The sequence below is a fragment of the Telmatherina bonti genome, assembly GCF_933228915.1.
Source record: "Telmatherina bonti genome assembly, chromosome: 16".
In the NCBI taxonomy this organism is placed as follows: Eukaryota; Metazoa; Chordata; class Actinopteri; order Atheriniformes; family Telmatherinidae; genus Telmatherina; species Telmatherina bonti.
The window spans coordinates 21,128,084-21,154,158 of NC_136614.1; the positions used below are offsets into that span (position 1 = coordinate 21,128,084).

General features: G+C 40.1%; 2 protein-coding genes across 2 annotated transcripts; both read left to right on the top strand.

Annotated features, from left to right (window-relative positions):
- Positions 1 to 202: 202 nt before the first annotated feature.
- Positions 203 to 1,204, top strand: fam110c (family with sequence similarity 110 member C; the record flags this gene model as incomplete). The annotated part of the gene is made up of 1 exon (XM_079255663.1): positions 203 to 1,204. One exon carries the CDS (start codon positions 203 to 205, stop codon positions 1,202 to 1,204), a length of 1,002 nt encoding a protein of 333 aa, XP_079111789.1.
- Positions 1,205 to 5,983: 4,779 nt separating this feature from the next.
- fbxo25 (F-box protein 25) lies at positions 5,984 to 24,359 on the top strand (the record flags this gene model as incomplete). The annotated part of the gene is made up of 10 exons (XM_079255796.1): positions 5,984 to 6,111; positions 17,990 to 18,093; positions 18,439 to 18,488; positions 18,627 to 18,719; positions 18,828 to 18,921; positions 19,247 to 19,431; positions 19,784 to 19,966; positions 20,341 to 20,484; positions 22,303 to 22,329; positions 24,270 to 24,359. 10 exons carry the CDS (start codon positions 5,984 to 5,986, stop codon positions 24,357 to 24,359), a joined length of 1,098 nt encoding a protein of 365 aa, XP_079111922.1.
- Between the last annotated feature and the right edge of the window lie 1,716 nt (positions 24,360 to 26,075).

Sequence of the window (26,075 nt, forward strand, 5' to 3'; positions counted from 1 at the left end):
GTTAAAACAATCTTTGCGTAGCATGGGTGGGGTGATGTGAGGTGTGTTTAACCAGAAAAGGTGAAGTCCCCTGTTGTGACTCGTGCTCAGGCAAAGAGCGGGCTTGTCTGGAATCTTTCAGCTGTAAACTCTGAACAGATTGCACACTAAAGGATTACCTGGTCTTTGGAAATTACAGATTCTAAACCTTCAATAAACCACAATGGAGATAAATAGTGACACCACAAAAATCCTTGTGAAGGGTCCTGAATACCTTCGGAAGCAAATGGAACTTGAGAATGAGACAAAAGGAGGCATGAGTGCTGTCGAAAGGCTCGCTGCAAGCAAGCCCAAATACGTCAAAAGCCAACCGGTGGTCATTTCAACTCAGGAGCCGGTGATCAACCTTGGGTCTGCTTCTGTGAGTAGCATTGGGTCTTCAAGTGAGAATTATGCCTCAGAAGACCATACAGGTGTTGCGCAAGTCTGTTCTCAAGTGCGTCGGTCCAGCTCCAAAAAACGACCAGACTCCCTTCTGCTTTACAGACAGAAATGTGAGTTGCTAAAAGCTTCAGCAACTGACAGGAAGCACCATGTTACTCGTAAGTTGCTGCTTAGTTCTATGAATAAAAATGTCCCGTTAACTGAGGCCACAGAAAAGGAGTGCGAGTCAGAAGGCAGCAAAGAGAAAATCACCACACCTGAGGGAAGAGAAAAGGAATGCGGCCCACATGTACTTAACGCTCAGAAAGAGAAGCAGTCAAACAAGGTTACAGAAGCAAGCAGAACCAAAAGAAGCCATACTGGGGCACAGCCAACAGCTGGTGGTCTTCTTACAGTTCCTGAGCTTCAAAGGGGGTCTGGCAAAGGGGTCAGTCGTTCCCACTCTGACATCAGCTCCAGGTACTCCAAAAACTTTGCAGACTTTGATGCATTCTTCAAGTACTGCGGCTTGGATGGTGAGGTCATTGACTCTTTGGGGAAGGAGAACTTCTCAGCACACTCGGATGAAATTGCAATACACATTCGGAGCATCAGCGTCTCCACGTCAGATGACGGCTTCTCAAAAGACAGCGGTGACAGCAATGGGCTACTGGAGGATGAGTTGATTAAAAAGGTCTGTCAGGGCCCATCAGTTATTGAGCGCAATGCACGGATTATCAAATGGCTTTACAGCTGCAAAAATGCTACAGAGACTGGGAAAAAGTTGCGGGCCCTTGATTGATTTTTTTTTTCTTCTACAGAGGATTTATACATCATTCAAACTCAGTAAACAGGAGGTACTCTTAGGATGTTGGTTGTAACTGCATTGTTGTTGATTACATCTGTCAAGCAGACAAGGTATACGTATGTTACTGCCATCTGAAGATTGCATGTCAAACACAGCTGAATACCCAGAGGACAAAGGAAGTTAGAACTTTTGTTCAACCTTACATGGCACCTTTGTTATATATTCTTGTTCATGTTGGGGAAGATATACAAATAGATTTTTACAGTTATAAAGTATTACTAATATGAATTTTCTTCATGACAATATGGCAGAGTTTCACATGTTCAAAAACTATGACGCCAAAGTGCAAAATAGATACATTTAGGATTAAACCTGCATCAGAATTGTTGAGACCTCAGTCCTCGCTTAGTCTAGATAAGGTCTTCAGATATCTAAAGAGTACACTATACATGTCAAATAGTAAAGTGGTATCAAATCCAATAGTATTGTTAGAAAGGTTGGTGTGTTGTTGCTAATGTTGCAACAAAGGTCAAAGCATATAAAGGTTGCGGTTGTTTTCTATTTCTATTTTTACATGATAATAATGCAGAGCAAATATTGTTACACTATAAATCATCTCTTACTTAGAACTTTAGAAAATTATTTTGAGCCAGATCCTTAGAAAGTAATATGGGTAAGTTGCTTTATACAAGGTTCCTATGAATCATTTGGAACTTTTAAGTTGTAACAGTGCTCTATTAAAGTGTATTTAAACCATCCATTTGCTTTCAGCTACAATGTAGCTTGCCATAAATATGCATTAAATATTTAAAAAATATAAGTAAACTTAAATGGATATTTCAGTCTGGTGCTGAATTTGTTGTTCCTAATTGTATTGTAAAGCATTTTTTATTTATTAATATATTTCACACTTTCGTTGTTTGCCTTTCGGCTTGTCACTCTGAAGGAGTCGCCATAGCAAATCATTGCTTGGCTTTGTTTTATGCTTGATACCCTTCCCTGACACAACCCTCTGCTTTTATCTGGGCTTGGGACCGGCCCTCAGAAGAATCTTCCTGGCTGCAGCAGCGTAGCGGAACAGGACTCAAACCGCCAACTGTGAGGTCACAAGGCAAGCAGCTCTCCCTCCTAAGCCACTGCCACCCCCTAATAATATTCTGCCCACTACCATTTGTAAAAGGAATTAACATGATGAAGGTGCAACAATAATTCTATCCAGATAAAAGGCTTTAGGGCTCACGGCCTTGTGACTTAACAGAAACATTTAAAGATATCAAACACTGATGTTCATAAATGTTGTTCCTCTGCAGGATTTTCTGACTACCACGAGCATGAAATAGGTCCTTAAATCACGGTTTATGTAACATACCTTTTAAGTTCATAATCCAATGAGTAGTGAACTCCACATTTTTTCCAGGTGAAGGGTATACATCCATCACAGAGAAAAAAACAACATGCAACCACAGTTAACCAAGTTTTTTTTTTTTTAAGTTTAAAGTTTTAAATTTTTCCTAAAGTTATTAGGAAACTAACCACATACTAAAATGTGTGTGTGAGAAAAATGTGTCTAATAATCTGATTGGCTGAAGTCCAGTGACCTGTTGAAACTGTATCTCCACTTTCTTCCCAATCCACCGGCTGCTTAGTTTCCTCAACACTTTTTCTGTCTGCTTGCCAAGTTTCTTTGCAGAATCTTTGAAGTTCAGAGGCAGTAAAACAAAAGGATTGAATTCATTGATTGAATTACTATTTTTCTTTTGTAGAACGAGCATCTAACAGTAATTATAATGTAGCTTACTTTATACTATATGCAAAGTAATGGCTTTAACATTCAATGTTTTTAACAGAGTATGCGTTATCTTATATCTTATCTTTGCTAATAAAGTCACCTCTAGGGTCAGTTCGTCATTTCATACTTTTCAGCTGCATTGAAATACACAAATAAAGCCATTAACTACTTTTCATTGTGTAGTAAAGAATAATCGATCTTGTTAATGGATGACTCAACATTGTAGGCATGCTGCCTATGTAAGCTCTGTTTAGGAGCTTGAACTGAGGGGGAGAATTGGCTCAATTTCTTGTCATGTTAAATAATAAATCTTACTGCATTTAACTACAGTGCCAACCTGTATAAATACAATATTTTAATAGTAATTAAAAGTGTATGTTATGTACAGCAACAGATCCATAGAAATAATAACTACAGTTAAGCTTGAATTAAGCAAATAAGACCTTAGGGGGGCAGTATCTAACCACAAGATTAATTCTAGCTACCTGGTAAAATCTAGAAAGCCCTATGTATGTGTCGGACATAAAGGGAGCTTCACATAAACCAGTCTGAAAGGACATTTGGTGTGAAACTGTAGTTTATGTTTGGATGCTACTTTCCCTAAAAAAGACAAGATTGTAGTTTGCCTAAAGAACAAACACTGCTGAAATAGTGCAGTATCTTGTAATCGCACTTAAGTTGTTCTTACAAAGCTCAGTATTAAATACTATCCTGCATGCTACTCAGAGCTCATGAAGTTATGTTACTTAAGGTATATGGCTTTACCACTACAAATGTTCATTCAACTTTGTTCTAAATCCTAAAAGACCTAAGATCGTCTTCAACAAAACTCCTTGAATGATCCCTGTCTGCTGTGATTTAACCATAAATAATTTCAATGAACTGCTGCTAAACCATCAAGTCCGGTCTCACCGTATGTGTGCTTGGTTAAGTAAGTTTCTACATATTACTCATACGTTATGAAAATATGTTTAGCTATTAATTTGTTGCAAAAATTGTCACATTTTTGTCAATCAAAAAGGGTTTGTCTGTTTGGTTTTTTTTTAAGAAGCATATTAACTGTGCTACTTCAGCTCATCTTTTAACAACATCCTGTATGCATTTTGGAATTGAGGAGACCAGCTGATGAACTTTTAAGAAGAAAATATTTCCCATTCTTCTTCAGTATGAGAGTTGAACAGCCTATAACTTTGTCATTGTTTTTGGTTCCTAGTATGTCAGTAGGATGCAGGGCTGGATTTAGGACAGACCAGTTACATACCCAAACTCTTCTGAGGATCTTGGTACTAAAATGTGTGGGTTAGCATAATGATGTTGTATAGACAAGAACTTCCCTAAAAAAAAAAAAAGAAGAAAGTGTTAGTGAAAACATATCCATGCTATCATAAATTCTGGCTTTTGAATTGTGGGCTCAGACGCTTCAGCCTACATGCTTTCCAAAAAGAAATCCAAACCTTGACTCACGAGACCACAGAAAAATTGTCCACTTCACCACAGTCCAATTTAAATAAGCTTATTCAATCTAATAAGTTATCCAGTGGGAAAAAATGCGTTGTATAGTTTTAAAAAAATATCTCAGAGGGATGACTAGATTTAATGACAACTGACAAACAAGCTGTAAAAGCAAACAAAAGAAAGCTGCTTAGATATTTTCAAAATGTAAACATCTGACAAAATTAGTTGAGTTGGGATTTGCAAACTCAACTATATAACTTAACTATTCTAGAGCTGACAGATGTGAAGCTTATTTTATATACATATTATTTTATTTATTTATATATATACATATATATATATATATATATATATATATATATATATATATATATATATGTGTGTGTGTGTGTGTGTGTGTGTGTGTGTGTGTGTGTGTGTGTGTGTGTGTGTGTGTGTGTATTTAAGCTAATATGTATATAAATTTAAGCTTACATTTTACACGCTCACTTGTTCAGTGGTCCTGTTCCCATCCCCCATCTAGAAATAAAAACATAAGTACATGTGCGTAGTCCTCGGTCACGTGTAGGAGAAAAAGCCCAAACAAAACGGAGAGGATAAAAAAAAGTGAATGACGGACATTGAAATCCAATCAGAGACGCAATTTCGGGTAGCAACAATATAAAAAGAGATATTTTGGCCAATCAGAGAGCAGCAAGGGGCGGGGAAAAGCGCTGTATTTACTTCCGTCAATACCTCCTGCAAGAAGACAGCCTGCAGAGGGGAGAAACGGAGGCAGAGGCAGACGATTCAGCAGAAGAGTCGCTTCACTTCTAAGGTTTGTTAAGCAATATTGTTTTGGGTTATTTGTCAGACATTACAAGCCGATTGTTAGCTTGATTCATTTTCTTTAATTTCTTCGTGTCATGATTAAATGCAATAAGCCTGCTGACATCATCGTTTTAGCTTCATTTTCACCCGTTAACCCTCGTTCTCTGCTGCTGTTACTGAGCAAATGCTCGACTTCATAAATGCGTCACAGATTTTTAGCTTTTTATAATAAATCAAACAGTATCAAAAGAGGAATAAACTGAATAAATCCCCTGGCTTTCATATCGGTCCCTGCATTTATGATGCAGGCCTTGGAGGGAATCCCTAAAAGTAAACAAGATGCTACTAACCACTTAAATTTCAATTCATATTGGCCAACTAGTAAATGCGTTTCTCTGACATGTTTGGTTTTGAAAATGATCAATAACGTAAAACTATTGAATGGTTTACTTCACTTATGACATAAATATTTACCTTTAAAATGAATAAAGGCAACTTAATTGTCCTTGGTGAAAATAGCCACCTCTAAAGATATTTTTTAAAAATTTATAGTAATAATTGTGCTATTTAGTAGTAACCTGAATTATTCAAATGTTTAAACCTTTCTTTCTTTCCATATGATCTATAACACAAAGATGATTACATTAACTGGTTAATCTTCCAGGTGTTTGGAGTTGAAGTGGCCCTCTCTGCTCACTGACCTCCCTTCTCCAGCTAATATGCCTTTTTTAGGCAAAGACTGGAGGTCTCCTGGATGGAGCTGGACAAAAACAGAGCATGGCTGGAAAAGGATTGAGCTCTTTGGAGAAGACTTGGAGGACAACGACAGTGAAATAGACTTGAAAGCGTAAGTTTTTTAACTATTTTCTCATAGTAATGTGAATAGTAATTGTCATATAAACTTTACATGCCTGTCAAGCGTCCTACCACAAAAAACTGAGATGAGTGGCTTAATTTGTGATTGAGGTGCAAGACAGAAATTCAACATCATTTGAGAAAATTTCTTTTTTTAATTGCTGAGATGAAGATTACCAGTAGGTTGAAGACTGTACAGAACAACAGAAAATTAAACCATTTAGAAGGCTCAGTTTTTGGGTAATATTTCATGAGCATAATTAAAAAGACCAACATCTGACACCACCTCTAGTGTTACACCTGTTGTCATATAGTCCAACAAAGTCTGATATCACATTTCAAAAGCATACATACAGTTTATTCCCATTTCTTGGCCATGTTAGATCAGTGCTGTAACTGATCATATTTTAGTTTGACTATTTATTTACCAGACTTTATTAGATTCAGCTGATTGCATAAAATGTTTGTTTATTTGGGGAAGATTCTCTATACACAAGTGACATGTCCTGGACAGACTAAAGTTGCACTGGTATTTTCCTTATAGTCCTCGGTATTGTTTTTTCTATGCAGCACACTGATACCCTCTCGTCTTCTGTTATTATTTTAGTTCTGGTGAAATTTCTCAGTTAAGCCTCAGGTTAAAAAAAGAGGAGTTAAATGTCTGGTGACACTTTGGATTTGATTAAAAAGGTATCACAGGCAGTAACGTGGAGATATGCTGGACTGGACTGTCACCAGTTTGTGGACACTATTACAAGAACATAGTTTTATTCATAGCCCGGGATAAAATAGGCATAAAACCAGTTTCTTTTATTGTATCTTCTGTTTGTCTTTCATTAACTTTTTCAAATTAATATTTTAGTTTTATTGATCACTTAGCTTCCAAATCTAAGTACATCCAGTCGGTACAGTGAAAATGAAGTGGAAACTAGTTTATATTGAAAATATATTTATAATGTACACAAAATTTTTATTTTTTATAGAAAGCTGTTAAGAAGTGGGTTTTTTTTTTCCTCAGGACACAATGGTGTGTTCGTTATTAAAAGAAAACAGTTTTTTAATAATGTGGGAACTCTACCCTAAAAACTTTGTTTAGAAGTTGACTGCCAAGGCTCACTCTGAATGTTGACTTGCTTCTGAGATGCTGTCCAGCTTCCACAAATAACATTGAATGTATTTTCTGAGGAGATTTCCCATCATTTAACTAAATATGGTGGAAAACTGACAGGAAATTAACGGACAGAGAGGGTGTAGCAGAGGCCTTCTGTCATGACTGCATCATCAGTGTCTACAACCCTCAGGCTATAACGGTTGTTTTGACTTAACTATATATTATCTTTTATTACTGCCTAAAGTAACTCCCTATCAGAAGGAATCCCTTCAGTCTGTTCTTATTCAAAGCATAGTCTTTAATGAAGTGATCTGCATCCTATAGTTGTAGTGTAATGTGGCCAGAGAGTCACCATGGCAACATGTTATAAACAGAGAGTTGGGACTTGGGTAGTGTAATTATATATAATAACCAAACTGTCAGCGTATACTGTTACGGTTAAGACCCAGCATAATTCAAGTGTGTTGACATTGAGTTTTCAGGAAATTATTGTTTATGGCAAAACACAGACTATGATATCCAAGAGTAATCAGTGCCAGAAGTAAGAACAATTCACATTAGAAGTTATTTTGATTACATTGTATTCCTGATAATTTTGCTAATACAAAGCATTAAAGTACAGACTTATATTTTAGTGAAAGTGTTTCACAGTTGGTGTCTTCAGATGTCTTTGGAATTTATTCTTTACCTCCTGGAGATCAGAATCTGCAGTATTTAGGTCTGCAGTATTTATGTCATCAGTATTCTTAAACTATTATACATATATGAAAACTGAACATAGAAAATGTGCATCATATATTTAAACTGACTTTATCTGTACACTCTTGAGGTGATATTTAAAACTACTGTAGGATTCCCTTGCCGTCATTTGGCTTTATGATTCATTTAAGGATTTGGGTCCTTAGTGTCCACAAATCATTTCAGATCACTCCAAAAATTTTATGGAATCAAAGTCAGACCAAAACTCATTCTGAGAAAAAAAATCCACCAAAATCCACCTAGTAGTTTTTGCAAAGAGTTGCTAACAAACAGATAAAGAGCAAAACCACAACCTCCTTGGCAGGAGTAATAACCTGCTGTGTTGACTTGTTTAACTTGTAAAAAAAACAGAATTGATATCCTGGATATTGGTTGTTGAGCCAGTCTTACTGGAAGCCCAGCAGCAACTGGTGATATCTCCCTTACGTCACACTCTCGCCTTTTGTATTGATAAGCCCACTGACAGTATGACACTGGGTCGTCAGCAGTCTTTTCAACAGAAGGGCAAAGCACATTGCGTTGGACAATAACTAATGACATCACCACTTCAAATTGGCTGCTTTCCCAACCCAATCTGACCAAGAAAAGCCAGTGACTTCATGCAAAAGAGGGATGCACTGTTCCAATTGTGGTTTGGCCGTAGAATGCCAGGGACTGCAGATGGAAACTGACTGAAGCTAAATCTGATGTAAGGCATCTTTTGATTATGTTTTTATTCATGGTCCCTGACAAATAAACTGATAAACTAAACTGTTTCTGTTAAACATCAACAGCTTTCTGTCACTAATTTATAAAAAACACTCAAGTTTCAGAGAGGGGACAGCTTTGAAACTGTCTCTGTGATCGCCTAAATTCCTTTAATGTTGTAGGTGAGGGGCTAGTAGGATCCAAAGAGCAGACACTTTCTGAGTATAGAGAGATTTATTGATTTCCCACAGATTCCTGTGAATTCTTCCAGCGGAACCTTCAGAGACTGGCAGACCGGCGAGCATCAGGAGGCAGGCAGGCAAGGGAGCAAACGAACGAGCAGACAGGCAGGCTTTCACTGGCAGGAGGAAGACAGGACAGGTTACGAATCAAGGTCAAGCACAAACAACGTAAGCTGAGGCCAAGAGCTGTTTTACCGCAGGGCAATCAACAATCTGGCGCTGGATAGCAGGCAGAGCTGGTCTTAAATAGGTGGTGCGTTGATTGCTGAAATGTGGATCAGCTGTGCCTCCAGGTCCCAGCGGACCACGCCCACCAGGGAACAGGAATCACCACAGTACCCCCCCCCCTCAACGGGAGCCACCCGGCGACCGGAACTTCTCGTGATGGGCCTGACGGAAATCCCTGACCAGGGAAGGATCAAGGATGAAAGAGCGGGGGACCCAGGCCCGCTCCTCAGGGCCATAACCCTCCCAGTCCACCAGAAACTGGAAGCCCCGGCCGCGACGGCGCACATCCAGAAGACGCCGGACGGTGTACGCCGGGCGACCAGCCACAAGCCGGGCGGGAGTAGGGGGCCTGGAAGGAGGGACCAGAGGACTGGAAGACACAGGCTTCAACTGGGAGACATGGAATGAGGGATGAAGTCGCATAGATCGGGGGAGCTGCAGGCGAACCACTGTGGGATTGATGACCCGCTGGATCTCAAAAGGTCCCAGGTAGCAGGGAGCCAACTTCTTGGCGTCAGTTCGCAAGGGAATGTTCTTTGAAGATAACCAGACCTTCTGACCGGGAGCGTATTTGGGCTCAGCTGTGCGATGGCGATCGGCCTGGCGTCGACTCCGTTCCCCAGCCCGAAGCAGAGCAGTCCGAGTCGTCCTCCAGGCCCGACGACAACGGTGGATGTGGGACTGAACTGATGGAACAGCTACTTCAACCTCTTGGACAGGGAACAGGGGTGGCTGGTACCCAAGAGAGCCTTCAAAAGGAGATAAACCAGAAGCTGAGGATGTGAGGGAGTTGTGTGAGTACTCAACCCAGTCCAGATGGTCGCTCCACGATGACGGGTTGGATTCAGCCACACAACGAAGGACGGTCTCCAGGTCCTGGTTGGCTCTCGGCTTGACCGTTAGTCTGGGGGTGGAAACCGGAGGACAAACTGACCGTGGCACCGATGGATAGACAAAAGGCTTTCCACACCTGGGACATGAACTGGGGTCCCCGGTCAGATACTATGTCAGTGGGCAATCCATGGAGTCGGAAGACATGGTGCACCAACAGGTCGGCAGTTTCCTTGGCTGAGGGGAGCTTGGGAAGAGCGACGAAATGCACAGCCTTGGAAAAACGGTCCACAATTGTCAGGATGGTGTCTTTACCTTTGGAAACAGGTAGGCCGGTAACAAAATCCACTGCAATGTGCGACCAGGGTCTGCTAGGGACAGGCAGAGGACGTAGAAGACCAGCTGGGGGTTGATGCAAAGCCTTACTCCTAGCACAAGTGGTACAGGCAGCCACGAACTCCTGCGCATCCTTCTCCATGGTTGGCCACCAAAACCTGCGTCTGATAAGGGAGAGAGTGCGTGAGGAACCAGGATGACAAGCCAGACGGGAGGAGTGACCCCACTGGAGGACCAGGGATCGGGCGGTGTCGGGGACAAACAGTCGATCCGGGGGACCAGTACCCGGGTCAGGCTGATGTTGCTGATCTGCTATGACTTGGTTTTCGACCTCCCATGAGACTGCAGCCACGATGCAGGAGGCTGGCAGGATTGTTTCCTCCACGGAGGTGGTGGCTTCAGGGGCAAACTGACGGGACAGTGAGTCGGGTTTCTGGTTCTTGGAGCCTGGTCTGTATGACAGTGTGAAATGGAACCGGTTGAAAAATAGAGACCAACGGGCTTGGCGGGGATTCAATTGTTTAGCCGACTGCAAATACTCCAGGTTTCTGTGATCTGTCCAAATGAGGAATGGAACTCTGGAGCCTTCCAGCCAGTGCCGCCAGTGCTCTAGAGCCAGCTTGATGGCAAGGAGTTCTCGGTCCCCAACATGATAATTGTGTTCCGCAGGGGTAAGACGTCGGGAAAAGTAGGCACAGGGGTGTAATTTCTGGGTCTCAGGAGATCTCTGGGACAACACGGCTCCTACCCCGGTGTCCGAGGCATCCACCTCCACTACAAATTGGCGGTTCAGGTCCGGATGGAGAAGAACTGGAGCTGAGGTGAACAGTTCCTTAAGTTTGTCGAAAGCTTGGGCTGCTGCGTCTGACCAGAAAAAGGGAACTGATGGGGAAGTGAGATGTGTTAGGGGGAGAGCTGTACGGCTGAAGTTGCGGATAAAGCGTCGATAAAAGTTTGCAAAACCCAGAAAGCGCTGCAGTTGTTTTACAGAGGTAGGAGTCGGCCACTCCACAACAGCCTTGATCTTATCAGGGTCAGCTCTGACCTGTCCACGCTCGAAGATATAGCCCAGAAATGAGATGGTATCTTTATGAAAGTCACACTTTTCTGCCTTTACAAATAAGCGGTTTTCCAACAGTCTCTGAAGTACCTGTTTGACATGTTGCTCATGTTCCGAGTGAGTCCGGGAGAAAATGAGGATGTCATCCAAATAAACAAACACAAAACGGTTAATAAGATCTCTCAGCACGTCGTTAACCATGGTCTGAAACACTGCAGGAGCGTTACGCAACCCAAAAGGCATGACCAGATATTCGAAGTGGCCGAGAGGGGTTCTGAAGGCAGTCTTCCATTCATCACCTTTTATTCTCACCAAATGATATGCGTTGCGGAGGTCCAATTTAGTGAAGATTGTGGCGCCGTGAAGGGAGTTGAATACAGAGTCAAGCAGAGGTAAAGGGTACTTATTCTTCACAGTGATAGCGTTTAAGCCACGATAATCTATACAAGGCCTGAGTGAACCATCCTTCGAGACGAAGAAAAATCCAGCCCCTACGGGTGACGAAGAGGGCCTGATTAGTCCTGCAGCGAGAGAATCTGAGATATATGTCTCCATAGCCTCAGTCTCTGGTCGGGAGATGTTATATAGACGGCAGGTGGGTAATGGCGCCCCCGGGAGCAGATCAATGGAACAGTCATAAGGTCTATGTGGGGGAAGAGCTGAGGCGTTGTCCTTGCTAAAGACCTCCCTTAAGTCGTGATAGACTGGGGGAACGGTGGACAGGTCAAGGGGAACAGGTTGGCGGCTGGAAACAAGGGTAGCAGGAACAGCTGAATGAAGGCAGGTGGCATGACAGAAGGAACTCCAGTTAATAATCCTCCCACTCTGCCAGTCCAGGTGGGGGTTGTGCTGAGCCAGCCAAGGGTGGCCTAAAACCAGAGGGGATTTAGGTGAGTCAACAATGTAAAACGAGATAAGTTCTTGATGATTACCCGAAACAATCATCTTTATAGGAAGGATTGCAGTGTGATGGTGTAAAGAAGACTGCCATCCAGGGCCTGCGCAGAGATGGGGGATGAGAGGGTCTTCAAGCCAACATGTAGCGAGCTAGCTAAGGATCTATCCAAAAAATTGGCCTCTGCACCAGAGTCTACCAAGGCATCAACAGAATGGGGGACATTATCGCTGAACAGGACTGCTGGAATGAGAGTTTTAGTGTGGGGAAGTACCTCAGAGGATGTGGTCGTCAGTACCCCCACTGCTGCTGACGACCCTGGTCTTTTGATCGGTTGGGACAGAAAGAAATACGATGTCCAGGTAGTCCACAGTAGTAACAGTCTCCCGAGGTCCTTCTCTGCCGCTCCTCCGGGGAAACGTGCGCTCTTCCCAGCTGCATAGGCTCCTCTGTGGGAGTGGCTGTGTGAGGGAAAGATGGTATTGCTCCAGAGAAATACTCCTGCTTGTTACTAGATTGGGATCTCCGTTCCCAGTCCCTCTCCCGCAGTCGGTTGTCCACCCGGATGGCGAGGGAAATTAGTCCCTCCAGGGACTCAGGCGTGTCACGGGTTGCCAGTTCATCCTTCAACCGGCTGCTCAGACCGTTAGCAAAAACGTCACGGAGAGCATCATCATTCCACCCAGAATCTGCAGCGGCTGTCCTGAAATCAACAGCAAAGTTAGCCACACTCATACTTCCTTGACGGAGGCTGAGGAGACATGTAGCAGACTCTCTGCCTCTTACAGGATGGTCAAAAACCTTTTTCATCTCATGGACAAAAGATGAAAATGACTGCTGTCTGAAACCCTGTTGTTCGTAGGCTGCTTCAGCCCAATCCAGAGCTCTCCCTTCAAGGAGTCCGATCACAAAAGAAATCTTTGAGCGATCCGTGGCGTAGGTGAATGGTTTCTGATCGAATACCAGTGAACATTGAAGCAAAAATCCTGTACATTTGCCTAAATCGCCAGCATACGGCTTGGGATCTGGAATATGCGTCTCTTACAGGGTGTGCTGAGTCAGGTTGGGAAGCGGGCGGATCAGGAGCAGGCAGCTGAGACGGTGCGGGACGGCCCAAGCCGGCGACGTGTGTTGTAAGCTGGGTTAGCTGAGAGAGGATCGCACGATAGTTCTGATCCAGAGTTAGCATCATTTGCTCATGTCGAGCGAGACGTGCATTCTGACCTGAAATGGTGCGCTGAAAGCTGTCAGCGGTGGCTTCCGGGTTCGCGTCCGTCGGATCCATTCAGTGGCCAGATTGTTCTGTTGTAGGTGAGGGGCTAGTAGGATCCAAAGAGCGGACACTTTGAGTATAGAGAGAGATTTATTGATTTCCCACAGATTCCTGTGAATTCTTCCAGCGGAACCTTCAGAGACTGGCAGACCGGCGAGCATCAGGAGGCAGGCAGGCAAGGGAGCAAACGAACGAGCAGGCAGGCTTTCACTGGCAGGAGGAAGACAGGACAGGTTACGAATCAAGGTCAAGCACAAACAACGTAAGCTGAGGCCGAGAGCTGTTTTACCGCAGGGCCATCAACAATCTGGCGCTGGATAGCAGGCAGAGCTGGTCTTAAATAGGTGGTGCGTTGATTGCTGAAATGTGGATCAGCTGTGCCTCCAGGTCCCAGCTGACCACGCCCACCAGGGAACAGGAATCACCACATTTAAATCTGTCACTTTGCACCTTGTTAAACATGCAATAATTCTAAATGGCTAGATCTGATAGGAATATGATGTGTCTGACAGCTACATGTCAGCTTCCTACTTTGTCATTTTGACTTCCTGCAAAGCCTTGTTAGTTTCTTGTGTATTACTGGATTCATGCCCTTACATCCCTTTAAATTTTGTTTACAGCAGTGATGCCTTTTATTTGCTCTTTCGAGACTTGTGTTCCATATATAACCTTTGCACAAAACACGTCAAAGTAATGTTACTGCATTCCTGACTTTAATTTGCTTTAATTTTGTCTTATTATATTACTTGCATGTTTGTACACAAGTCAGTTGGATGTTGCAAAGAGAAAAGGGATTACATTAGAGTACATTCATCCTAATCAGTTTCCACTCAGACAAGTGATAACGTGCCTCAATTCATGCTAGAGGGAAAAAATGAAGCAATTTCTTCATTCAGTAGCAACTGAAGCCATGCGTTGTAACTGGTTGTAACTGATGTGGTTTGCCAGGAGACCCTGTTTTCCCACCTTCACATGACTGTATTCCTGTGACTGTCTGAGTATGTGCTTATTTGTATATTGAGGTGTTTTTGTCAGATCCCGGACAGTGCAGAGACTCTTCAACCCCCTGTTTACCTCATGTTTTCATTCCAAACTGCAGAAACAACGTGCTGTGTCGAGCTGCGCCGCAGTTTGCCTGATCTTGTATGTGGGTTTGTTCAGTTGTGTTTGACTGCTTAGAAGTGTACAACTGATTACATTAAATACCATGTCAAGGGACTGTGTTGTGCTTTGGTTTCCAGCTACGACACCAGTTATCCTCTGACAACCTCTTTGCTACAGCAAAAACCTATAAATCTGTTTTAATCACAGTTTCATAGTTTCAGGGATTCCTCATCCAGCTGACTGAAGAACAGTTTTTACAGTCCATATTCTATGAAGGAAGCTTGGGTTCACATTTGGAGCAAAAACACGACAACAAACACAGTTTCAAGCTTTTCCTATTTCTACAGAAACTGTTACAGACCAGGTTTTGAAGACATAGATCTTTTTACATGCTGGGCAATAACATTTAAATTCAGTGTGTTCATAATTGTTGTGAATGACAACAATGGAGAGGGGTATGGCTAAACAATTGTTTAGATGGGATAATGACATTGCAGCCTGTCTTGTTTTGCTGCACTTAAGGCCTTTTTTTTTTTAGGATTAATAAGGGGTTTTGGGGGGTTTTTTTTGGTTTTTTTTTTTTTTAATAAAATGTCTTGTAATGTTTAAATTTTCCAAAAATAAGAGTACACTTTGGACAAGAAATAGTAGTAGTTATTTTGTTGAAGATGCCCACTCTTATTTTCATGCTTATAAATAAAAGCTAAAAATGTCCAAAAATGGAGAAAACAGCAAATAAGTCACAATTTCTGGTAAATATGTTAATAATTATTAATTACTTCTGATTTTTTTATTTTTATTTTATTTTCTCTTCTCCTGACCAAAATATGTCTTCACAATCTTTCTTTATAAATCAACACTGAATCAATTAGTTTTTGATTGCTCTTGAACTTGGTGTGTCTGCACTGGGAATCTGGACCAGTATCCCAGGATGATCTCCAGGTTTTTGAAGTTGGAAGGCATCCTTAAGATCACTTTGGTCTGTTTTAGTTCCTTCCACAGATTGTGGGATGAATTTAGGTCCGGAATCTGGCTGAGCTTCACTAAAATGTAAGGTTGTTTTCTGTTAACAATTTCTGGACCTTCTTGTTGGGAAATCTGTTGCGAGCCATGGCCAAGTTTTAGAACACCCTGCCCTAATAGAAGACAGTGATGTAAAACATATAGTAAAAAAATGTAAAAAATTATTAATAGTATAAATATTTTAAAGTATTCCAACCAGACTCCAGATCTGAATGCCAGTGCAATTCTGTAGTCATATGAAATGGATTACAGAGAAAGGGAAATAATGACTTCGGGCATAGTATTTATTTACAAATGTTTTGGCTCAAAATGACTGTAGATCAGAAATTGAATGACTAATTTTGTCCTTCTATAGTTATCATGCTATAAAAAGATAAAAGCTACAATCATTCACATCTCGTACTGCAGTTCAGTCGACCCAACTTTCTACTTAGTGCTAATATTAAGGCTGTGAAGTGGAGTAAGATTGGCAGTCAACTGACCACAATGCTCTCCAAGCTGGCAGTGCTGGGAGTCAGGTGCTCAGCTTCACCCAAAAGATTATTAATGCATGGAGAGTCAGTCACTTACCCTGTTTCAGTCCTGTAAACTTCAAGAATGTGTAGTGATGGAGGGGCAGATCACCATATAGACAACAGCTTTACATTTTACTTTGTGTCATTGATAAGCTTTTTTTTTTTTAACTAGAATACATTTGTAAGATTAAAAATGGTCCAACTTTTATTTATAACTCTGCAGAGACATTGTAGTTTCAGTCCATATATACACTGCGTCATCAAAAAAATGTTTCTGCCAGAACAAAAAGCAGGTCACATGCTCTAAGATGTTGTTGGACCATCTTTTGCATTTTTTACTGTAAGTATTCACTGTGGCATTGTTTTGAGAAGCTTCTGGGATGTCACAAGAATTATTTCCACCCAGTGTTGGATACATTTTTTTACCAAGATCTTGTATTAATGATGGGAGAGTTTTACCACTATGCAAAGCTTTCTCTGGCACATCCTAAAGACTCTCAATAAGATTAAGATCTGAACCAATCTATGTGTGAAAATGATGATTCTCTGCACTGTGAATATCATCTTGGATGATATTCAAAGTCCATTGATTGAACCTGATCATTCAGTATCGGGTAGTCAGCTTATCTCTGACCAACTGTAGCAACTCCACCTACTGCTTATGGTTAAAGCCTGCCCCCACAGGCTTGAACAATAAGCAGCAGGCATGATGTCTGCTTCACTTCATCTTCCTCTCGTCTTACCCCAATGTGCTCATCACTCTGAAGTAGGATAAATCTGGAGACATCAGCCCACATGATGTGTCAATGCTTTTTCCCTAGAAGTCTCACTGGTTAGTGTGTTTTTTTTAATGGCTGCACAGCTGTTCAGTCCCAGACTGTTGTGTTCCTTTCACAAAGTGTGTGTGTGTGTGTGTGTGTGTGTGTGTGTGTGGAAATGCTCCTCTCAGTATCAGGCGTAACCCTGAGTTGGACTGTTGTTTTTCTTCTGTTTTAATCTTAACAAAAAATTAAGTGATCACCATCATTCAGGATTTTTTCCTGACCACATTTCTACCTTATAAAGGATGATTCCCCACAGTACTTCCAGCTTTAATAATGCATTAAAAAGTTATAAACCTAATTGTAGTAATTTCTGCAATCTCTTTTGTTTTGTTTTTTTTATTTCTTCTTGATGCATGCCAATGATTAGGCCTTTCTTAAATAGACTAACAGCTTTTCCACAACCACTGGATGTGTCCTTGCACATGGTTGTTTAGGAAATGAGAAGCTACTCATTGCATCAGTTGGAATCACGCGTTACCAGCCAAAAAATAATCACCCTCACAGTAATTATCTATTTGCTGACCTAAATCCAGGTGGTGACTTTCTCTTTTTTGGCCACACAGTGCAACTGGCAGGGTAATGCAAGCTGCCTAAAATAACACATATATATTTTGTCTCAAGTATTTAAAAGACAATGGCCAAATGGACCCGAAAAATGTCAAGATTTAACTTACAGAAACAGCATGGTTAGCTTGAAATAGCATGGTTAAATATGTCGTGATATTTAACAGAAATTACAAAGAGAAGGCTTGATGTTGCAAGACAACAGCTTATGAGAGAAGATCAAGTCACTTCTCTGTTTTTGTCCTTTTACTTTTACTTCATGGTTATTCTTTCAAGGAAAATCAGTGAGTTGCATCAGGATGCTGAAGTAGACCAGAGTCCTTGCAGTGGTTTGTCATTTGTGTGTTCTGCGTCCTCTGGACAAACTTTTATCCATGATATCTAACTGATTACAGAAATGTTTCCTCTGTGTTCACAGGCTCTGCAGTGACAGCAATGAAAATCTGTTTGTTGGAGATGTTTGTGAGCTCACCACTACAAAGAGGAAAAAGGATTTCTACAACAACAACACCAAATCCCAGTGTGAGTTTCAATAACACATCATTTGTCTTTTGGCTAACAGAGGAGTTTCTGGAATGAAAATGAAAAGTCTAATGCACTGAATTGAGTAAGACATGAGAAACTTCCAGGGTTTTGGGAAATCTTACTCTGCCGTGTGGTGTTTATTGCACCAAAGTCCATCATTGGTGCAATAAAAATGAAACACAGTTTCTATTTTACTGCACTGAGCTAATGTTTTTTTTAACACTGTATGAGTTTTGACTGTCAACCACACACAAACATACAGAAGAACTTAAATAGCATTATACACCATGTTTAATATATTAAGTACTGTCTGAAGTACAATTACATTCACCTTTTCTTCAGTTGTCTTCAGGGATAAGTGGATCTATGTGCAGAAAGGAAGCACAAAAGAAGTGAGTAATGAAGCCTTTATTATCACTTTTATATTAGATATATATTTGGTGCAAAAGAAAAAAGGAGACATTGAATCAGTTCATTCTTTAGTATACACTATATGTGTGTGTATGTGTGTGTTCCCTGTGTATTAATAGCGACATGGATACTGCACACTTGGTGAAGCTCTCAACCGTCTAGACTTTTCTAGTGCCATAGAGGATTTGAGAAGATTCAACTATGTTGCAAAGGTGAGTGTGACAATCTCTCATCTCTAATTAATCAATTAAAAAAAACATTACTGACATGACTTATACAGTCGCCATTTTCTCATCCTCTATCTTTCTGTTCTCCCACAGCTTTTTCAACTCATAGCCAGGTCTCAGCTGACGTCTTTGAGTGGAGCTGCCCAGAAAAATTATTTTAACATACTGGAAAAGATTGTACGAAAGGGTAAGAAGAGTCGACATGTAGACTGTTGATTCATATAGTGGAAGTATTTTTTATTATTTGTGTTCCAGTGTCAGAACTAGTTATTATACCCAAGGCTTTAGTAGGTTTATATGTTGCAGAGAATGTTAAGAACGCTCTGAACAACCACTAGTTGCTGTTCCTTATTCTCCTGTTAATAAAAAAAAAAAAAAAAAAAGTCTCTGCATACATCATTTGCAATGATGTATGCAGAGACTTTTTTTTCTCAATTGTTTTTTTTGCTTATATGTTTATCATTTTGTTTTGTGTTCATATTTTGCATCTGTATTTTTTCAATTTGGAATAGTTTTAGAGGACCACTACAATCCACGCCTTGTCAAGGAACTTCTGCAGGACCTGAGCACCACACTGCACAGCCTGACCATCCATGTCGGAAGATGTGTCCTTGTGGGCAACTTCAACATATGGTTGTGCCGCCTGGAAACCATTGTCAAATGGCAGCAGGACCTGAAAAACTTGGAGATCCCCAAGGTAGAAAGCATACTGGTGTTTGCATTAGCAGTTTGCACGCATTTATCTTTGTATATTCCATCCCTAACATGTTGTGTCTCAACACACGTCCATATGTAGTTTGAGCTGACAATATATCAGTACGACGTTTCAAAAAGGAGGTAGTTTGAAACATGATATTGTTGATTCTCTCTAGTAAATTAGCTATGTATCTGTTTGTTGACCTTTATGCAGTTTAGACATTCCAGCTGGTCACTTGGCATGCAGCTTTTACTTTTAAGTTGAATTTAATGTTCTTTTTTATTTGCACCGATTTCATTCACCTGTAAAGTAGGACTCTTGATTTTGATTTTGTTTTTTGTCATTTCCTCAGCAAATCTACACTGGTTTGTCATTGAATGACTTGCCACTACACATGCAGAGCAAGATCCTTTGCAAGCTGTCTGATGCCTGTGACATCATAAACCTGGGCCAGGCCACACCTACGTTCCACATCCTGAGTGAGAACAAGACGCTGTGGAAGAAACTCTGCCATTTTCACTTCTCAGACAAACCGGTGAGATAGTGACATCTTTCATCATCAGAGATTTCATTTAGATTATTGTTTGAATTGAACACTCGCAACTTGCAGTTGCATGTTTTTTTTAAGGGGGAGAAAACCTCAGGAGAGGAACAAAAAGCTGCCATGTTAACCACTAGAGGGCAGGCTTGTCTCAATTTGCTCAAATCTCACAATTATCTGTCTTCCCACTCTTATACAGTCTCGTACACACTTGAAGACATCAAAAATTCAATATTAGTGTTAATTAGGATGTGTTGTAATTTTACTTAGTTCCTTTTTTTTTTTTTTAATTACATTTACTTCTCCAGTGTTTTTAAATGTTTGTTTAAATGTTTTAATTATTTTCTGTGGTTCCACTTAACACACAGTTCTGTAGGAATCTGGTCCTGACCAAAAGTGACAATGTGGACTGGAAGCTGATGTATTTCACGATGCAGAAGCACTACCCCATGAAGGAGCAGTATGGCGACACTTTGCACTTCTGCAAACACTGTAGCATCCTCTTTTGGAAGGTAAACAAGACATGCCACCCAGATGCAACCACATTTAAACATGTATGATCACTATTTCCTCAGAAGTTGGAAAGCTATTTAAAAGTAAATGAAAACCAACATGATGGAAACAGCATCTTTCTGAAAAACTTGAACCTGAAGCATCTTTACAAGTGATGATTGATACTGCGTATTCAGAAATATTTTACCATTGAAATATATTCATATATGGCTTAAAGTAGTTTGAATGTAACTTATGTTCATTGAGTTGACCTGAAACAAGCTGTTTGTAGAAATCTAATAGCTGCACCTCAAACTTGCATGATGAAAGATTTGGTTTCTCTTGCTTGCTTTATAGTAAGTTCTGACTGATATGAGACTTACTTCAAATCATCTTTTCATTTGTATTCATATGAGACTTTATTGTTTGTACTATCAGGGAAAGATACTCTTTTAACCACACAGCTTTTTTCATACTGAAAGTAGAATGTTGGGAGCAGTAAGTGTTTGATAATCTTTAAATAACTTTATAGCTTGATATTTCATTTAATTCCCACCTAATTCTTAAGGTATGCTGGATCAACCAAATCACACACATATAATCGCACATATAAGCACGCATGAGCACTGCTTGTAATGCTAATCCCTGTGGCCTAGTGGAATGGATTTTGTGAACTCATGCTCACGTGTATAAATGGCTTGCTTGTCCTCTGTGACTCAGAACTAAAGGTAATTTGGACTCAGTAACTCCCAGTGAACAAATGTTTGTGCAGACAGTAACTGTGCTTTAAGTATAAATTAGTCCAGTAGTACAAGTCTTGTTCCAAGGAAGTTGGGATGTTGTGACAAACAAAAATAAAAACAGAATACAATAGTTTGCTAATCAGTTTTAGCCTATATTTAATTGAATACACTACAAATACTAGATATTAAATGTTCCATCTGATAAAATTTATTGGGTTTTTTGTAAATACAGTGTTTACTCATTTTTAATGTAATGCCTTCAACACATTGTGTCTGGGACAGAGGCATGTTTACCGTTGTTACATGACCTTTCCTTCTAACAACACTCAATAAGCACTTAGGAACTGAGGACAATCATTGCTGAAACTTTGAAAGTGGAAATATTTTTTCCACATCCTTGTTTGATGTAAAGCTTCAACTGCTCAACAGTCCAGGATCTCTATTGGCCAATGTTTGTTTTGGCCTTGTTGTTAATGTGCAGAAATGTATCCATATTCTCTGAATCTTTTGATGATACTAGGGGACTGTAGATGATGAAATCCCTGAATACCTTGCAATCGTAGTGGTGAACCTTACCCCATCCTTGCTTCTGAACAGCGGAGCCTTTCAGCAAAGCTCCTTTTAGACACAATCGTGACACTCATCTGTTTTCAATTAGCTTGTTCACCTGTGAAAAATTCCAAGCAGGTGTTTTTGAGCATTCCTTCCTCGCCTGTCCCAGTCTGTGGTTCCCCCCCAGCCTTTTTGAAACATGTTTCCGGGATCAAATTTTAAATTAGTGAATATTTGCACAGAAAAAAAGGTTTATCAGTTTGAACATTGAATATCTTCTATTTCTCATGTACTCAATTGAATATAGGTTAAACATAACTTGCATATCACTGCATTCTGTTTTTATTTCAATGTTAAACAACGTCCCAACTTGATTGGAACTGCGGTTGTATCAGTGTGCTCTTTGGGCCCATATTTGCTCCCCATAAGCTTATTCTCCTTGGTCCCTAAATGTTTTAACTTTGCCTTCTTTCTTCCATCCTCTTTCTTGCTTCTTTCCTCCCTGCTTCTCCTCTTGGCTTCCCTTCTCCCTGGTTCCTTAAGGATCGCCATGTGGCTTTGTTATTTAAGGTACTTTCTGACCTATTTACGTGTTTCTGTTTCATTTGCCAGGCTGTCTCATTCCCTGTCGGTCTGATTATAACATATCTGTTTCCATGGGTTGATCTCTGTCCCGTGTCCTTCTCAGCTTCACTTGATGTCATCACATTTAGAGATGTTTAGTAAACAGTGAAATAATCTGGACTTCTTATCTGTAAACTTTGCCAACATGTTTTGTTAGATTACTGTCAGTGGAAACTGTCAGCTGTCTTTTTATCTAATCCAAATATTTAAGCCAACATGTTTGTGTGCATGTCAATGTCCATGATTAGTTTTTACTGATTGTTTATCTGTCACAAAATTTGTGTCCTGTCATTGCATACTATTTGGTTATTTATACAATCTAGTTTAAAACAAAATGTGTAAATGTACATCTCATTGTTGAAATGAAATCATATCCTTATGAGTTGTAAAAGTTGTGGAACAAGAGGAACGCACAGTAGTGAGAGGATGCAGCACTAAAGCAGCTGTAACCAGTGCTGTTTATAACATTACTAACAGGACTGTCATCTCTCATTCAGTTCTCACGCAGCACATTTGTTTATTACACAGTCAAAAAGCTTTTCATTCCTGATGCAGCTTCAAGATAAAGCTATTTGATTTGAACTGACTACAGTTACATTGCCAGGTAGGCGGCCTGCATCCTGGGAACGCACCTTTTTTTTTTTTTTTACTTGAAAAACGACATATTGTAGACAGCATTTCAAATCTCAGCAACTAACCTTCAAAACTCTGTTATCAGCAGACCAGACAAGTGCTGTGTCAGCTCTGTACAGGCAGTATTCCGACCTGCTTGTTTAGCCGCTACCAAAACAACTAGAGGTCACCATGGATTTCATTTTCAACAATATAATCGACAAAGATATAAACTCAAGTTTCTATTTTTTTCATGCTGATTTCGTTAATGTCCATGTTTTAATGTTTTGGGGATGTGGTGAAATGAAATGAATAAAAATACTCTGGTGGCGGTGATGAAAAATACTTAAAGTAAAAATACACATTTTATTATGCTTAGTGTGTGGATACATTCCGCTTAAGACCAGATCATTTTTTCCCAACTAAGCAGTAAAAGGAGATGAAAAAATCTCACCAAAGAAAAAGATAAAAAGCTATTGTTGGTCTGGAGACTATTTGAGTTTAACACTAAAATTCAATAAATATAAGAAATAGAGAGAAATATTTTTTGTTTTATTTGGGGACCCTTTGAATTTTTCAAGGCCCCGCCTGTGGATGCTGGAGACTCACTACATTCAGTTACAATGCCATTTAGCTTTATTTGTATTGCATCACTTCAGCGTCATCTCAGGGCACATCTCAGACCCTTCAGTTTGAGTTAATTCATAATATATAGCCTAGTTAATAAAAAACAACAGATTGCATCAAATCAAACACTGCAACTTTTATCCAGGAAGACCTGCAGAAAGAGGAGAAATACGTAAATCTTAACAATATCATTGGACAGTCCTACTGCCTTGTCTAATCAGGCATCAGAATGATCCCTGATTGGATTTCTGTTTGGTTTATTCATGCATTTATTAGTAGAAGAATCCCCTGACCTTCCACTACCAATTAGATTAATAAAAGGATAACCTGACACCTATGACACCAGTTATTTTTCTTCATCGATGTGGGACACATGCAATAATCTGTAATCTGAATTTAAAAGTTGACATTCCTGTTACTAGTCACACACAAAGAAAAGCACTTTGTCAAGTTAACAAGTTATAAGTGGGCAATAAAATATATTATCACTATTGTGGAGCTTTTTTAAGAACATCTAAATCTATAGTCAGTGAATGCTGAGTTACACTGAATGTAGGAATCACACTGAATTCCCTGTTCCAGATTGAGTCCTGTTACTCTTTTGCTCTAAAAAAAAAAAAAAAAATTGCCTTCTGCTTCTTCCTTAGGACTTTGGCCATCCGTGCACAGCCAACGATCCAGACAGTTGCCTGATGCCCATCTCCCCACAGCACTTTATCGATCTCTTCAGGTTCTAAACCCTTCATGTTGGTCTTCAAGCAACGTGTCTTTTTACCACCACTACAACATGAAGAGTGTAGAATACCTTGATGTCATTTACCCAAATACAAAGGGCTGCAATGAACATAACATCTAAATGTTTTTTTAAATTTATATTTACACACATGGAGGTTGCGTGGTGGCGTAGTGGTTAGCACTGTGGCCTCACAGCAAGAAGGTTGCTGGTTCAAACATCTGCTGGAATGAGGTTTGGACAGTGGCCTTTCTGTGTGGAGTTTGCATGTTCTCCCCATGTATGTGTGGGTTCTCTCCGGATACTCCGAATTCCTCCCACCTTCCCAAAGACATGCATGTTAGGTTGATTGGTTACTCTAAATTGCCCTTAGGAGTGAATGTGTGTGTGGTTGTTTGTCTCTGTGTGGCCCTGCGATGGACTGGCGAGCTGTCCAGGGTGTACCCCGCCTTTCGCCCAAAGACAGCTGGGATAGGCACCAACTTCCCCGCGACCGCCATTGGACGGTTAGGATAATGGATGGATCTGTGTATATTTATTTATATATACATAAACGCACAAGTATTTCCAAATGATTTAGTCAGTATTTAAAAATTGTCCCTACAAATGTTTGTCTTTATGATGTAAAAGTAGTCATCTCTGACAGAAGGTACTACAGTATGTTTTACAGTATTACAGTATATTTTAAAAACATTCATATGTAAAACAAGCTTTAGCACGTTTACAGTGTGCTATATTTGGTAATGTAATGAGTTTTTAAAACATGGAAATGGAGAAATGTTTACAGTGATGCTTCATTATTTAAATGATCTGCTTGGTTATGGTTACGTTTTTCTAAAGCTGTTGCATGTCACGTCTGAGTCTATTCACAAACTGTTGTCTCTTGTGTTTTCCTCTTGTGCTCTATGTAGTTTGGACGTGTTAACAATAATCAGAAATAATGTACAGCTCCTTTAGCTACATTAACTGTATATGGTTTTTCTACTTTTTGTCAGAAGTGTAATGTGAAATAGGACATGTGAAACATAAAGTAAAAAAAAAACCTTTTGTATCCTTTCAACTTTTGTAATATACCTTTACCATTCCAGTGTTCTTGATGGTACTATTGTGACTGGCAAGAGGTGGGAACAAGCTATAACATGATTAAATATTTCTAAAAACCTGCCTCTGTTTTATTGTTTACATTATTCCATATGTTTTTTACATAACGGATTTGGATATAAACACCAAAGCTTCATGATCAACATGCTTTTATGAATTAGTTCATTTAAATGGAAAAGCTAAAATAGGGCTATGATGTTTAAGTCAATCAACATGTGGATCTCCTGAACGTGTAAATTGAGATCAGCAAACTCAGTTTTTGTTTATAAGAAGCAACCTTCAAGCTTCACATGCAGATGACAAAGGATTTGGGTGGGCTTATTCTCTTCTGGTACCTATATAAATAAATTTCAAGTTTTGTACAGAAGATAATGTGTATTTATCTCAAAATACAAGTTGAAAGAAGCACAGCCAGGCCATGAAATTTAATCTTTATTCTTGAGGAAATGTGATCCAGCACTTTATTGAACAAACAGAGGATACAGATGCCATCTGTGTACATCTGAGGCTGTGATGACGCTGACTCCACTATCAAGAGAATTCAACAAAGACAAAGATGAGATGGGAAAAGTCTCTTCTTTACCTAAAATAAAACTACATCATTGTAGAATTGGAACTG